This window comes from Protopterus annectens, chromosome 1.part0, assembly GCF_019279795.1.
Source record: "Protopterus annectens isolate FY-2018-M chromosome 1.part0, PAN1.0, whole genome shotgun sequence".
Taxonomy (NCBI): Eukaryota; Metazoa; Chordata; order Ceratodontiformes; family Protopteridae; genus Protopterus; species Protopterus annectens.
In genome coordinates, this window is record NC_056725.1 from 1386567606 (window position 1) to 1386585172 (window position 17567).

General features: G+C 40.6%; 1 protein-coding gene across 1 annotated transcript in view; it reads right to left on the reverse strand.

Annotated features, from left to right (window-relative positions):
* Window positions 1-14616: 14616 nt before the first annotated feature.
* Window positions 14617-17567, reverse strand: part of MDN1 (midasin AAA ATPase 1) — a 3484183-nt gene continuing 3481232 nt past the window's right edge. Inside the window, exon 102 of the mRNA XM_044071809.1 lies at window positions 14617-15238. Within this exon, the coding sequence (XP_043927744.1) occupies window positions 15053-15238 (186 nt within the window). The 3' untranslated portion in view covers window positions 14617-15052. The remainder of the gene's footprint in view (window positions 15239-17567) is intronic.

The following is a 17567-nucleotide window of genomic DNA, read 5'->3' on the forward strand; positions in this document are numbered from 1 at the left end:
TATACAGCAAGTGGAATATGATCCCCCTGTGTAGGATTCTTTCTCCAGTCAAATACTTGGCCTAGGCTAGATGCTGTGAGCCTGTGGGACTTAGACAAATAACCACACAGGAAGTCCACCAAGCAATTGTATCATTGAAGGTGGGCAAAGCAGTGGGCCCAGATGGTCTCACAGTTGGGTCTCACAGTTGACCTCTATGAAGCTTTAGGAGATGCACTAGAGCAGACACTCCTTCAAATCTTCACTGACATCCAGAAAGTGAAGTCACTTTCTCATCCAGCTAGAGTTGCTTCCATTGTCACATTTTCCAAAGAGGGGAAAGACCTTATCAAACCACACACAGTCCTATCTGATGAATGCCTGTAGAGACCAAAATCTTCACCAAGATATTAGCACACAGAATTAGTCCCTTCTTTCTGAAATTGCTGAGCAACTGACAGGAAGGGTTTACACCAGATATGAGTGGTATTCCAGGACCGCTGACGTTTTTTTTTTTTTAACATGTACCAGCTTGGGCAATTAAAACCTCTGCCTGTGGCTGCAGTATTTATTGATTTTAATAAAGCTTTTGATACTGTCAGATGGAACTTCACATGGTTAAGCGTTACAAAGTTTTGGTATCGAAGCACACTACCTTAAGTGGTGTCAGCTGATATATGCGCATCCGGTAGCACAAGTGGTCACCTACATGGGTTTTCCACCTTTCAATACGTAACAGGCAGGGATGCCTGTTGTCCCCTGCCTCACTTTAGTGGAGGAGGCACTCAATTTGTCTTTGAACCAACACCATCAGGAATGGGGAATTTACCTGGGGAAGGAGGTCAAATTAATAAATGCATGGTTTGCAGATGAATGTGTTTTATGGCTCAGGACTTCACATCAGCATATACCAGTGATTATGCAGGTTTTCAGAGATTTTCAAGCACTCTCAGGCTTGCTTGCCAACTAAGACAAATCATTATTGTTTCCATATGCATGCATGTCAATTGTGGGAAATACAGAGAAGATGGGCATTTGCTATGTTCCAGCAATACATTCATACATTGGATTTAAGATCTCATACTTGTACATGGATACTCCCCCCTCCTGTAATCTAAAATCCTGGTTGGGAGTGTGAGGACTCAAATACTATCCTGGTCTAGACTTAAACTTCCCTTACTGGTGAAAATTGCTGCTATACGCGTGTATATCCTTCCCATATTCCTTTATCTATCTTGATGCATCCCATCATTAGTTAGGCATCTTTTAACATCTGACCTTTAGAGGACCATGTTTAACTACATTTGAGACAATAAACATCACAGAATTGTAATCAAACTTATAACCAGCAAACAGTGTGGGAAGAACTGGGTTAACCCAACTTACATAGGTATGCACAAGTGGCTGATCTAGCACAATTTGTACTAGCGAAATCTGCACCCATCCAATATGGGTCTTACTGGAGCTTCACCTAGGTCATTTGCAAAATGAGAAGGTTCCATGCAGGAAGCAAAGGAGAATTTGGGATCCAGGTGAGCACCAAGTTCAGGTTGTCAAACTCCCCCAGAATGTAATGGTTTCATAGATTGCTTCATGTGTGAGAGAATTTGGGCCAACACAGAATATCTTGAAGGGAAATCTATATTCTGGGAGGACTAGACAGCTGCAGACAATCTATTGGCTAGATCTGTTTTTTAATATCACTGATGGTCTATGTACTCCTGTAAGGAGACAGTGAGAAGCACTACTTTGCAGTGGCAGAAATACTTAAGTTACCTTGAATTGAAAGGAAGATGAAAGCAACCGGGGTCTAGATGCAATAATGGGCAGTAACCCACTAACACACCCCCAAAACCATATCTAATATCACTATTATACATTGTGTTCGATGCATATAGCACTACAATCTTCGACTTGGCCCAACAGAGCTAGGAGTCCAGGGTGGGCAAGGGAATTGACCACAGAGAATTGTGGTTTGTATCAGTCTTAACTGACGATCACTCCTCCAACTCTGCATTATACGTCACAGTTTAAAAAGCTTCATAAATGGTACTGTACTCCACACAGATTGAAATTACGATAGAGGGGTGATGAGAACTGCTGGAGATGTGGGATGGAGGAGACTGACCCTTTATACCTAATATGGTTTTGCCCAGTTGTAACACACACATGGCAAAAGGCCTTGTCTGTCTAAGCTTTTAGGAAGCCCCCCCCCCCCAAACAAATATGAAGTTTTAGCTTTTAGGAATGTTGCCACAAGACTTGGGTTATATTGAACAAAGGATACTGTACATTATCAACATCCCTTGTAGCCATTATATTTACATACTGGAATGTGGCACCTGAAGATGACTGTTACTGTAATTGCCTGTGCACATCATTACAACACAACTTGGACTTAGTTTTTATAAATTATTTTTGGTGCACTTTTCTTTATACCTGGTCTAACTTGGCAAGGTTTATTGTGGATTACTTTGTGTTAAGTAGTTGATTCAGTTTGCCTTGTCATAATAGTTGTTTATAAAGTATTTCAGAAGGCTTGTTGATCTAAGCTAATGTACTTACTGAAATACTGAATATAAAAAAAAAAAATTGCCCCTTTGCCTATTATGACATTTCAATCACCTCTTGTACAACTCATTCCATGCTGAAAAGCAATTATTTCTTCCATCTTCAACTCCTTTTGCTCAGTTTTGTGACGGATGAATATATTCATATTGCTATTCCATTATCTAGCCAAATCCCCATTCAGTGTCACAGTCTTGCCTCTCTAACAGTTCTTTCAACTATAACCAGGGCCTCTTTTTTATTAAGGTAATAATCTCCCCTTTCTCTTTCTCTTTCATGCCTCCCTAATGCCAGTCTTTGAATATGTATGTGTTTTATTATTATTAAATTCCTTTTCTCCTCTGTTTGAGTCTTCTATAACCTTACATGTGATCCTTCTTCACAAAATGGGGAGTCCTTGAACATTTACAGGATCTGTTAAATATTCCATCAGACTACTTTCATCTTTTCAATACCATAATTTCTTAGCGTTTTATTTTTCCTTTTCATTTTCTGCCTATTTCATCATAGCCATAGATTTTCCATCTAGCACTTCCACTGCTTTTTCCTCTCCCATCAGCAGCATGAATTACCTTTGCTCTTACAAAAGCACACACATTTAACGAAAATAAAAATACAAATCAAAACTGCATATACTATTAAACTATATACATACCAAAATTCCCACCACCCCAAGAGCTACTACTACTTTTTGACACTATATTAAGACTTAGTACCCTAATAGCAAAGTGAATACTATTGTCCCCATGCCATAACATATGCTCCCCATAAAACAAAAGAAAAGAATACTCTGCTCACCAAGGTTCTAAAAATCTTGCCTTCCTACTCCCCAGATATATATTTTGCAGCTGCTATTATTCCATGTGCATTCTTCCAGCTTGAATTCTATTAGGAACAGATGTGATGTGCTTAGTAAACTGTTGCAAACTTTGCACAGCACACCTCTCTCCCCCTTTGCTTCCCTTGTATTTTTTGCACCAATGTTGACAACATGAGTACCTATAGTAAAAAAAAATAGCAAAATTCTTGTTTCCATTTCTTCCTTAAAGCACTGAAAATGCATTAGCAAAATGTATGGCTTTTATATCATTTTCAAGAAAACTAAGTCTTTTAACAGCTGTGCAACACCAGTAAAGCACATCCCCAAACTAGTTTTGTATTACTGTTTAAAGATTGTGTTGATTATTGCTGCATCTATGATCATTTTCTAGTTTGTCTCCGACTGCTACAGTCACTCACAGTTTGCTAGGAAAGTAGACAATAGATGTAGATTGCCAATAACTGTCTCACTTGTTCTAAGGGGTGACAGCTGGGCATCCTCAGGCTAGTGCTCTTCTGTTCCAACCTCAGTAGTCCAATTAGTCCATTTGTTTCCCAACTGCAAGAGTCAACTGGCAAACAATGGACTGGCATGCTGGTTCTGTACACTGGCCTACCCTCCCATGTGGTGTCTCTGAGAACTCTCTTGTATACTGCAGACAGCATGCCTTCACAGGCTAAGTTGGTTGCATGCAAATGTATAGCTGTAGCATGTGCACATAGACTTCTGCTCCATGACACCAATGACTAGGGCTCCCATTACATGTAATCCAAGTAGCAAACCAGACTTCCCAACAGAATGGATAAAATGTCAGCAGCCAACTATTCACATCCTCCCAAGCCAGCTAGCTCCATCAAGGCACCCAAGCTACTAACTGAACTCTGGGTGCCTGGGCCATAGTCAGGGCTCTAGTCTTCTATGGCTTCTGTAATGGCAAGTGTTTTCCTGAGTTTTACACAGTCAGATGGCATAATTTTCCTGCCAGCATCACTCCTACTGTAAAATTACAGCTTTACAGCATGGTAAAGGAAATTTAACTGAATGCAGCTGAAAAATAGCAGAAAAAAAGATTACTATCCCTACGGGAAAAAAAACTGTACCTTTACTGACCATGCAAGCCTGGTGTCATTACAGCAACCCTTGCCCATCACCAAGCAGGCCATCTTAGACACTTAAATTTCTCTTCCTCTAAAGCTTCTTCCAATCCCAGAATTTGGGCTGCTTTACCCATGTTCATTGCAACTAGGAACATTTCCCCTCTCTCTCTTGAAAAATGGATTAAGAAGGTCTTTCTCTCTCTTTCTCTCTGGTGCTGCTAATTTCAGAGTTACATTTGTTCTCTTGTCTGTAGGATCACCTACTGATTAGTTATTGTTGGGCGTATACTGTTTTAATATCCAGTTCCTCATCTGTTGCCTCTAGTCTAAACAGTTTATCAGTCCATTTGGACAGTACAATCTGAGGTAGGCTAGGCACCAGATTTTAAAATTTAGACCTTTTTCTCAGCACAAGTACACAGAAGAAAAATGTACTTCTTTTCTTTCTTCAGACCAGAGAAAAATCACTGCACATGTAGACACAGTTTTCACCTACTTTAAGTAATTTTCCATTCTCCCATAGTTCATACAAAAGCAATTCTTTCAGCTGAAAGGACTGAAATTTCAGAGATTGGACTTTTTTTTTTGTCTTCAAATTTCCAGGTAAAAAACCTTGTGCTCCCTCTTTAAATGCAAATCTGAAACCTACCCGTTCCTGTTTCTAGACTCTATCTCATGAAAGTCACACAATTACAATTCCCTGCCAGATCCATCTTAACAATTCTGTTAATTTCTTTTGGAACGCCAGTTTTCTCTCTCCACTTCTGCAGTTTTGGTTCTCTCACTAGTCAATGGGCAGTATATTTGCAATTCAAGAGTATATTGTCTACTTTTTACAGTCATTAGCTAATTGTTTTTACATAGCTCTCTGGACTTCCACTGATCTTCACCACTTCTGTGGTATATATTCTCTAATTTCTCAACTATAGATACAGGATTCATGCAATTGCTTGCTGAAGATAGGGTGACTCATGCAGTTCTGCCAAATGGGCTTAGGGAGAAAGAATTTTCTTTCTTCTGTTTTCTTCCTTTCTGATTTACTTTTATTCTTCTTTGTAGTACACATACAGGTGCCTTCAGAGTTGTGTGTTTCATAGTTTCATAGTATAGTACTAGGCTATCTGCCCTGGGGCATTTGTAAGCCTAGCCATAGTGATGTGGCATTTGCCACCCCATGAAATGGTACAAAAATGTACAGAATAAATTAAGAATACTGTGTCTAGTAGTGACACAATGAAGGTCCCCTTATATAATAGAATTAGTTTACTGTGCCACTGTCTAGCAGTGACACAGATGTGACCCCTGGGGTAAACTTACGATCTCCCATCCACTCAAGATTTCTCTTGAAGAGAGTCAGTGAGGGGCTCTGCCTATCTGAACTGGGATCTTGTTCCAAAGCATGGGAAGCCTCTGGGTTATGAATCTATCCCTCCAGCATGTCCTATTCATACTTGTGCCGAGGTTCAAGTCTTTAGCTCTCGTGGTCCTGACGGACTTGGATTTTTTGAGGTGGAGCATGTCCATCAGATCCTGATTGGACATGGCCTTGTACGTCAGGTAGAGATCGCCTCTGAGCAGGCGGTATGATACTGAATAGAGCTGAAGTTTCTTTAGTCTGGCAGAATAAGACACATGTTGGAGACCCTTGATCCTCTTGGTGAGGTACTTTTGTGGTCTCTCCAGCTGTTGCAAATGCCGGGTGAGGTACATACCAAATGGGGCATTGTAATCAATCATGGGTCTGATGAGGGAGGAATATAGGGGTACAATTACATCCTTGGATCTGGATGTGAATCCCTTCATGATGAGGTGTGCAAGGTAGAATGTTTTTCTAACCACTTTGGCAACGTGGGTATCAAATGAGAGGTCGCTGTCTACTTGGGTCCCTAGGTCTCTGATTACTTTTTCCGTACTCAGTGGGTTGTTGTCTATGTGATAATTTGTGGGTACTTTGTTTTTCCCAAAGGGGATGACTATACATTTTTTGGCATTTAGTTTAAGGCCGTGACTCCGGCACCAATTGTCCATTTCTGTGAGGCCTTTTTGTAGGATGTGTGTGTCTGCTGGTGTATCGACTATGGCGCCTAGTTTGCAGTCATCTGCGAACTTTGTCAGCCACAGCCCTCCTGTGTTTGCTTTAACATCTGAGAAATAAATGCCGAACAAGAGGGGTCCCAGGACAGATCCCTGTGGGACACCACTTGTGACTGGCTTTGAGTCAGACATTGCTCCAGCGATTTTAACTTTATGGGTTCTGTCCTTTAGCCACTTTGCAACCCATCTAGTGACATAAGGGTTTATATTTAAGCTGTTGAGCTTATCTATGATGCCTGAGTGGGGTATTGTGTCGAAGGCCTTAGCCAAGTCCACGTATGCTGTATGGACTGCTTTGCCCTCGTCAATGGCTCTAGTGACTGTTTCGAAAAAGTCAACCAGGTTTAAAAGGCAGGATCTGCCCTTTACAAAGCCGAACTGGGTGGGGTCAAGTGTCTGTAGGTCCCCTATGTGTCTGTTTATGAGTTCCATAATGATTCTTTCCATAGCTTTGCAGACCAGTCTGGTTAAGCTTATGGGGCGGTAGTTTCCAGGGTCTGTAGAGGCACCACCCTTGTGGAGTGGGACCACTGTTGCTGTAAGCCAGTGTTCAGGTACATATCCCGAAGTAAGGCTAAGGTTAAATAGCATTTTTATGTGTGGGTTTAGCTCCTCTTGAGAGTTCACGTAACACGCAACCCGGGATACCGTCAGGTCCCATTGATGCTGTGTTTTTGCTTTGTTTAGGCGGTTCTCACTTGGACATCTGAAATGACAGGGAGATTACATTCAGCTGGGATAAGTATTTCTTCTTTTGGGGTGAAGGAGGGAGAAATTTGCACTGAACCTGTCAGCCAGAATGTTGGCAATATCTGTGGGTTCAGTGTATTTTTATTGTTGTGAACCAACTCTGAGCATATCTGAGGGTTTCCTACCAGGTTTCTAACATAGCTGAAGAAGGCTTTGTGGTTATCTTTAGTGTCCTTAGCGATTTTTCTCTCAAAGTTGGCCTTGGATGTTTTTATGAGAGAACGTAGTTTTTGCTAATGTTGATCAGAGATGTCTTCCCTTCATGGGATTTTGCTCTGACGTGCAGTAGCTTCCTTCTTTTGTTATACAATTTGTTTATGGCTGAGGTCCACCAGACAGGATGCTTACCTTTGGTGGAGAGGGACTTGGATTTGTTTGGGATTGCATGATCCATGCATTCTTGGAGATGTCCATAGAAAGCATTTGTGAAGGATTCGGCATTGTGGGATGTGGTATCCACTGGCACAGTGGGCTTAAAGGATACCATCTCAGTCTTAAGAAGAGTGAAGTCTGCTGTTGAGAAGTTTTTCACTGTGGTCTTTTGTGCTGGGGGTGGAGGTGGGATATGTATATCCAGGGTGATTAGTTTGTGGTCAGATCTCACTAGTGAGGGGTATACTTCCGGTGTGGAGCATTTTGTCCCCATGTTTGTGATGATCAGGCCTAGTATATTATCTCCCCTAGTGGGAGAGGTGACTAATTGTTCCAGTACATTTGAATTTATGAATTCCAGGAATCTTTGGGCTAGGGTATTAGGGCTAGAATGATGTACTCTATCTATGTTTGGGTAGTTGAAGTCTCCCAGTATGATGGTATTTTGTGATACATTCATATCCTCCAGTGTCTTCAGGAAGGCTGAGTGGAGTTCTTGAGATTGGGAGGGTGGTCTGTAACATGCTACCAGTTGTATAGCAGTTTTGCCTATGGTTAGTTGCACCTGTATGGTCTCTGATGCTTCATGTGTTGCTACTAACCTGGAGGTGTGGGTGTCCTTGATGAATATGGACACTCCCCCTCCCTTTGTGGTTCGGCCTGGGTTTTGGGGCCAAAAAGCATGATACGAGGTATAGCCTGGTAATGCTGGGGTGCTCTCAGGAGCCTTGAACCAGGTTTCAGTTACTGCACAGACGTCAATGTTCTCCATGCTGAGGAGTGCATCAAGTGCCTGCATCTTGAGATTTAGACTTCTGGCGTTGAGCAGCATTACCCTTAGTTTTTTTCCATTATTGTTGTCTAAGGAGGTGGGTTTGTCTTTTGAGCCTTGCCTAAAAAAGGCACTATGGGGGTGGCAAGAGCCTTAGCCAATATCCAGAAGCCCAGTGGTGACAGGTGTAAGCCATCCCTTGCAAAGCAGCGTGGCTTGTCCAACATGTCATCCCAGGCAGACAGACATTGGATCCCCTTAGAATGACACCAGTACTTGAGCCAATTGTTAAAGCTGATCATCTTGTCTTTGTATTGTGGTATCATTCTTGATGAGGGCAAGATGCTGCTCAGGGTCAGGGTCATACCAGCCTGGGCTACATAATCGGAGAGCTCCTCTATGTCTCTTTTCATGTAGTCCAGGGAGGTACGTCTCAGGTCATTCACACCAGCATGGACAATGACGGAGTCATATTTGTACTTGCTTTGGAGTGACTTGAGTGCGTGTGTTATGTGGCGGATCCTAGCTCCAGATAGACAGCTCAGAGTCACCTTCTCCTTGTTCAGCCTGGTCAGCGGGACATCAGTGTGTCTGACTATAGAGTCACCTATTACTAGTGTATCAGGCAAGGTGTTTGGCCTTAAGGGCTGTGATTGGTTGACACACTGATTTATTGAAGTATGTGTTGCCTGTGTTTTGTTTTGAGGTGGTGGATTTTTGGGTGTCTGCTTTGGGAGCCTCTGTTGTTTTGGTAAGTTTTTTATTAGAGCCTCCGAGTATGTCTTTGTGTTTTTATGTGTTTGGTTTGCAGTTATGGTAGGTCTATGTGGGACTGGGATTGTTGTGTGTGTGGTTGCCATCTCCTCCTGTCTGGTCATGCCAGCCCTGAGTTGAGAGAGTTCAGCCTCCAGTTTGGCTATATAGTTGCATCTCTCACATGTATTTGTGTTTGTTGGGAGGAGGAGAGGGTTGTCTGTGTACATGAGACAATTGTAGCATTGTCTCAAGATATCCAGATTGACCAGCTGAACTGGAGACGACGCCAGTAATCTACCACTCGACATGCTAGAACTGTATAAGGGAGTGCTGTACCTTTAAGGGAAGTGGATATTCACAGGGGTGGTAAGTAGATGTAGTGCTTTACTTAGTACGAGAGTGCTTACTTAGTAGAGAAGTACTGAGAACAAGTGCTAGGCTTATAATATAGTAAGTAGTCTGGTTATACTAAGAGCAGAGCTTCCTTAAGGGAAAATTTGAAGAGCAGACTTGGCGGAGCCAGAAAAAGTTTAACCGGCGCTGCCAAAACCGGGCAAAGCCGTGCAAACGCGGATTTTAAACAGTGAACTACAAAAGAGCTAGAAATGGTCAAAAACAACCAATTACTACAGCTTCTTGTGCTGAGGTCACTTCCCACAGGGACAGGTAGGCTGCTCAAGGCTCCAACATTTTTGCAGGGTTTTTTTTTAAATTTATCAAGTTTCTGGGTCTACAGCTACAAAACAGAGTTTCCTAATAGAAGTCCTATCAAATGTTAATTTTTTTCACTTTTTAATAACAGGAGAAGCTTCCAGGTGGGTCAGCAGTGGACTGAGTGAGGCTGAGTTTCTCCACAAGAAAGCTCATCAGAAGAGTTGCTACAGAAAGAAGACTTTTCATTATCCTTACCCATTTTAGAAACGAGGATTTCAATACCCTTTTTTGAGGAAAGAAACACTTCTCTGTTCCTAACTCCTGGACCGAAGCCTGCAAATACACAAAATACTGAGAAAACAGGAGGAGGATACTGTGTGTAAGACAGCAAGGACATTACATCTGAGCAGGCACATGCCAGAGGCAGCAGAGTTGTGAATGGCCTGCAGACGCCCTCAGACGAGAAACAAGCAGTGCTTCCTAAGGGTCAAATCTGTCAAATGTAGCTATTCCGGAAGAATGTTCCTATTTTCAGGCCTAATTTAGGATGCCACTATTTTTGGAGGTATGTCCCTATTTACAGGCTTGATTTACTGCTTCTCACAATTTTCTGAATCCCCTATCATACATGACATTTGAAGCTAATACACCAAAAACAATACATCATCAGCATACTTGTGACAACAACTGAAAGAAAGAGGACTCACGTCATACAACTCCTCTTTTCTGAAACAAAAATAAATGACATTATGTGGTAGAAATGTGCGACAGATTTCATCAGAGACTACAGATTTTTACACTGTCTCACTGAAAATATACTTGTATTTTTCCATTATTTTTGTTACTGTATGTTTTTTAAATGTGTTGCTGAACATTATCCCACATTGCTAGTAGAAGCAGGACAAGTATTGTGCCATTTGTATTCAAATGTTATGCTAATTAGAACAACAGATTTTTAGCTGGATGTTCCTATTTTTCAGAGGCCTTTGTTTCTATTTTCAATATTTGCAAGTTGAGAGCTTTGTTAAGGGTGCACACTGGTACCTGTGAAGGCAGATCCCAAAATGAATGTTTAAAGTGGCAGCACCCCTGTATGCTAATCTGGTGTGGGAGGGCCCATGAGTCTCTTCTTTTGCTGTCAGTAAGCCTTCTTCAACTCACAGATGAGATGTAAATGGAAGACAGTGCATGAGCCTAAGCTTTACCACACACCCTTTGCTGAAGGAGTCACGGTCCGAAACTAACTCACTGAGGTCATACTTTGGATACTCAAAAGTAACAAGAAGGTCAGTTTTGATATTCTCCAAAGCTAGTTGCTGGAGTGTACCTTTCCAACCTCCCTCCCACTGAGAAGATAATGGGAGAAAACTTAATGTTTCACTACCTGAAGGAGAGTGTGTGGCATGTGGAAGGTAAGAGATGGACTCTGAAGGCAGAGGACAGGCTGACCAGCCTCAGGATTTCTTTCCTTCTTCCACCTATCTGAAACCAGTCTATGATTATGTCAGTACATATCTTCCCAGTTCCTGCAGCAGCCACCTTCTAAGGATACAATTGTCTACAAAGTGATGTGGACATCTGACAGCTGTACATGTCAAGCACCTCTTCCAGACAGCACAAATAGTGCCATGGTGTGGTTCCTGACTGGTGATCTCATAATGGCAATATTTAGGTTTCAACTATTTAGGCTTTGAATCCAGGAACCTTCCAGTAATATACACGAGGATAGAGGTCTAAATTATGCTAGTGGCAGGAAAGACCTGGGGAGCGCAATTGCTGGATTCATCATCCTAGTATGGCACGTAACATCATGATCTAGAGTATTTTCAAAATTGTGCTGATGTATGGATATCTGGAAAACATTCCAATGCCTACCCATTGCAGGGGGTCTCTGAAGTCAAATCTCTCAGTGTGTGGTTGCTTGTTGGAAGTAAACCTTCAGCATTACATATATATATATTTTCATTTCTAAAGATAACAATGAAGAATGGCACTGCTTTCTTTGACTTCTCAAGGGAATTCATTAGAACTTGTGTCCATTAGTCAGAATACTCTCTCTAAAGTCCTTGCACAAATTGGAAAACTTGAGATTGTGGCCTTGCTGCAAACATAACATAAGATTCCTGTATTGCTCAACTGTTTAATGGCTGCTCTTGCAAAATCTGATAAGTGGTTGCGAAGTCTTCTCCTCTGGATAACACTTCTGCTTCTAAGCACTAACTTATTTTGCTTAAAAAAAAAAAAAAATCACGTAGAACAGGCTTTGATCAGTAAGACTATGTAGGTAGGGCCAAATGCCTGGAACAGTTCCCATTTCCAGATGGGTGACAGTCCAGGAAGAATAGTCTAATAAATAAGGAACTGTTTAAAACTGCTCTGAAAAAAGTAGCAACACGGGACTCTTCTACATGGAGAAGAAATTGCCTTCAGCACTCTTATCAAAAGTGTAGAGATATTCACCAAACAGTCCTTCAATAATCCAGTTTAATTACACAAATGAATGGTACTCTGATGGCTTACTGAAACTAATGACCATTACATCATCAGTACTTTTGCCAAAAATGAATGCCACATTCACTTAACTACAGTGTGCTGCACTGTATGATCCAGTAGTGCACTTTCACAGTATTTTTTTCCTTTTTTCTCTCCACTGTAATGACTTGGTATATAGAATTTAGAGGATGTGGTGGGGGAGTTCCCACATGTAGGTGAAGATGGGGGGCTTCTCTGCTGCAAATTTTTTTTAATACATTTTGAGTTATACATTGCAGAAATGAATTTTCAGAAAAGCCTTATCTGATTCCAGTTTACTTGAATGAATGAAGATCAACCATGTTTTTGAAAGTAACTCATGTTACAGTAGCAGGCACAGTCACTGGAAGTAACTCAAGGGGAAAAAATTACCCATCTCTGGAGGACAGTGGGACCTACTTCTTGGTTGCAACCCAAGTGTGCAGACCAAGGTTTTAGTCCATGCAGACTTGGTACAAGGAAAGTACAAGTGAGCCATCCATGCCGATGGTGGAGTGTCTATATATGGTAGCATGCAAATACCAATGTCACTGCACATTGTGTAAGTGCAGTGCCATTAGGAGTAATCAGAAATGGAAAAAAAATCTGGTTTTCCCTACAATGACAGTCCTACTTTGGGATTGGTTTCCCACCAGAAATGCAGCTGTGGCAAACTAGATGGTGATATTAAATGGGTCATATGAGCAAGGGTAAATGGGTTGATGGTCAGACGCAGCAAGGAAGTTGTGGTGGTCACCCTGGAGAAGGATTCCTTTCAATAGTACTTCACCCAAGAGGGCAACCTCAGTTTTCTGCTTCTTAACATAGTAGAAGCAGTGATTTTTTTTCCTGCTTGTCCTTGCAATGGCAGTCCTGAAAGGTTTGCAAAGACTTCAAGGGGTGGCCAGTCTTACTTCCACAACATGATTTTCTTAAAAAAAGACAAACTGTACAATCATTTTAGTAATTTTTCATCAAAAAAATGTAAGCAGAGAGTTGAAACCTGAGATAAGGTTCTGCTGCTTTCTTAAAAGGTATTCTCTTACTGGAAAAGCACTGTTGGAAGTGGAACGTACCAGCTGGAGTGCTAGCCACATGTCACACAGAAGCACCATTTGGATTAAGAGATATTTAAAACAAGGATTTTAAGAACAAAGATCTACTGACTGAGATGGTCTTGAAGAAGATCCAGAACATCTGAATTATTCACATTTGGTTCTTTTTAATCTGTTTTAAGATGTTCTTGTATATTACCCTCTGACATCACATCTTTGTGCTCTCTCCCACTTTTTAAAAGACAACTGAAAAATCATCTCAGCAAATACTGGCTATGCTCCTGCACCAACCCAGGTTAATTTCACTCCTTCCTCTTCTATCCTCTCTAACCTTACACAATTGACTTTATACGAATACTTTTTGACTAATGTAAAAAAAAATTAACCTTTTTTTTCTTATACATACATTATATTTGGTTTGCTATGTTGAAATTATTGTTGCCTACTTAGTTGCTTTGTTTGTAAAACTTGTATTACCATTGTTTATGTCTGTTTTATACTTGTAATCTTACCCTTGGAGCTTTTCTCCCTGGGCCTCTACTGAAAATGGACATATATCCAGCTAGACTAGCCCGGTCAATAAATGTAAAATAAAAAATAAAATAAAATGTCACTACACAAAAAGTCACATAAAAATGTCACATATGATGGATTTGGCCTGAACTAAATGCGTTAACCTTCATGTGATATCCAAGCAGTATTTCTGGCAGCACAACAATATTTTTAAAACAGAAGGTCAGACAATGGTAAAATAGATGAATGTTTCAACTGCTTGAGAATAAAAGAAAGTCAAAATAAAACCACAAGAAAGCCATTCTATGCGCTAATCATAGTTGGAACTGGATGCCATTTCTTCTCTTAGTATTCATGTATGATTAATGGTGAGACTAACTGCAGAGAAAGAAGCCACCAACAAAACTAAAATGAAAACTGAGCCGGTGACCAAGAGTGCAGTGACAAAGCCTGGCAAAAGATACACTGCATAATACTGCTGCTGGTACTAAAGATTCTAAACATTTACACAACAACATGCGATTTGTCATAAATCTTCATGAGAAAGTAAGCTTCATCCTACTGGTCTTCCACCAATGAGTTATAAAAAAAAAAAAAAAGAGGACACATTATGAAATGAACAACAGCAACTGCTACTACACACACTCAAAACAATTTACGCCAAAAAATAGTAAATAATATGAGATTATTCCATCTTTATTTCAAAATAAACAGAACATGATTTCTCTCTGACAAGTTCTTTTAACAACAATGAACAGAAGGTGCTTAGTGCCTAACGGCAGTCTTAAGTATTTATATATTTATTCTTTGTTGTATAAACCAGTTAAATAAAACAGCAACCTTCCATACCCCCAAATGCAACTTAAAAGTCTCCCTGCATTCTTGACTGCTTATTCTTTGCAATAGATTAACAGTCACTATAAACAATATGGTCACAGACGGCATAAAATGTAAACCTAAACATCTTTATACTTCACTTCTGTCATCTAGGGTTTCAAAGGCACATATTTTACTTTTCACATTATAATCCTAATTCTGTACATTAATACACAAAGTTACAGATTTAGCAGCAATACAGAATTCATTATGGCAGCTTATGGAGATATCCATTCTATAAATCAGCCACAGTCACTAGTTCAAACCATTGCCTGAGAGCATCACTCAATGTCTCTGGAAGGGCATTCACATCACGTAGAATAATATAGAATGGAAATGGAAATTCTTCCATGTAAGACTTTATCTCTGGTTTGTCTTCAGGCCCTTTGAATACTGGTACTTTTATATCCAAGATAGAATCCTAGAGAAAAGCATAAAAATATAAATTAATTGCACTATTTAGTCCATATGAATACGTATCAACTGGAGAGCAAGGTTCCCTCAGCATCCGTTTCCACAGCATAGTTTACCAAATTAAGTTCAACTATATTGTTTTAAAGGACCTTTATCATCATCATCTCCATAACCACTATTGAGTTGGATTTAAAGGCATATAGATGAAGCAGGAGCCAAAAATCTGGAAACCACGCATGCATCTCCTCGTCCATGGACGCAAACACACTGAAAGAGTTAATATGAATCATAGTAACCTATAATGCCAGATTGAGGTGGTTCATGTAAAAAATACTGATCTATCAAAGTCAAGCAAGACACATTACGATAAGCTTCTGTTTCAAATAGGCTTGAAATTTTTGGTATTAAGTAACATGTTTAGAGCTGTACTGGATGCAAATGGGGTTTGTGGGGATACACCTGGTCTATAGGATACCAGGGTTTGTGGGGATACACCTGGTCTACAGGATACCACTTGCTCACAGGTCAATGCTTAAATTATGCCACACTGACAATAACAAAGTATCTTCATGGTTTAAATGTAAAGTACTGAATACACTGTCACAAAGAATGCAACTCAAATCTTCAAAAGAATCTCAATCAGCAAGTCTTTAAATATTTTTGACTACTTGGAAAAGTTAATAGTGCAAATCTTCAACAATTTAATGCTTGACTCCATTTCCTTATGACCTTCCCATCTTCATTAGTAGAAAGTCTGATGAAGAAGGATGGCAGAAGGGACAGATATCACTTGTCACAAAAACGCCTATTTGGAAAGACGGCACACACAGGGAACCTCTAAGTGAAATACCCTCAGAAACACATTTTTAGCAACCATATATAAACAAAAAGATTTAGCTCTGCTATGATGAGATCCCACTTTGCTGAATGTATGATTGGGTTCGCTCTGTTTTCTATTCCAATTCAGCATTTTTTCTGCAACTGTCACATACGGTGACCATGCATGCCTTGTTGCCACTCACTGCATCAAGACTGTACCTAGCCTCTGTACCTGCAAGTTCACTGTGCAACTACGCTTCCAGGAAATCAGAAGACTTGGTACCTACAACTAGTAAATTCTGGATGCACTTGTAGAAAACCCCAACATCTGCTAGAGAAGAGGCCATCCAAAGGTGGGTGAGGGAGCAAAAAGAAGGCATTTTCAAAAACCATGGAGCACACTTCCACAGATCACTGATAAGGCAGGATTCATGTCTATTGTAACTAACAACTGGGCCAACCCCAGCTGATCTGTCATTAGTCTTATCCCAAGCAGTAATTCGCTAAGACTGAAAGAAGTCAGGTGTGGTCAGGGCTGCATTTTGAGGGATGCTGGAGTAACCACCCTGGGAGACTAGGCTGGCACTGAAGGGAATAATGTTACATTTGACTGCCTTCCTTAGTTTGTAACAGGCTTCTTCTGTAGGGTTTGCTTCTGGAGGAAGAGAAGGAGAAGTCTGAAAGAGTGGGTCACACACTACCCCTGCAGTTAAAAGGACCATTTTGTCTTCAACAGACAATTCATCAAGTCTGAGAAGGCTAGTCAAATGACCCCCCCCCCAAAGCTATGACCAAGGTCATATATGAAATAACAGATAACAAGGACCAGAGTCCGTTCCTCCAAGAAGTCTGAAGGAGGGGGAAGGAGAGCGGGGTATCAAGGATAAAGGAAGATCAACAACACAGATGGAACTTTATGGTAAGTACATAACTTCTTTATCATCTGATGTTGTCGATCTTCATTTATCCCTGACGTATGGGGCAGAGTCCCCAGCTAACTTGTATCTTGGGAGGCCTTATGGAAGGATATTCCTGAGCACCATAGAGCCAAAAAATGCTCTTCCTCTGGAGACCAGATCCAATTTGTAATGAGTGATAAAGGTATGTGGAGTAGCCCAGGTTGCTGCTGCACATATTTCATCCATGGAAGCCTTTAAGCAAAAAAACAGCAGACATGGGTATTGCCCTTGTAGAATGCACTCTCACTGCAGCTGGTAACTGGAGTTTTTTCTTACTGAAGATGAAACTTGTAAATTCCCTTAACCACTTAGACAAAGTGTAAATACGCCTGGTATCACCACAGCTCTTCAAATTCATGATCTTTTATTAAAACAGTTGGTAATTCAATTCAATGGTATATAAGCACTTTCGGGTTACTCCAAAAACCCTTCATCAGACACATTCAATAACATTTCTCATCATTTAAATATAAAAAAGGCGCCAAAAATTTTCTTTAACTCAATTAATTTATATACCAAAACTCTCCACTAGATGGTATTTCATCAAAAATTCAATTC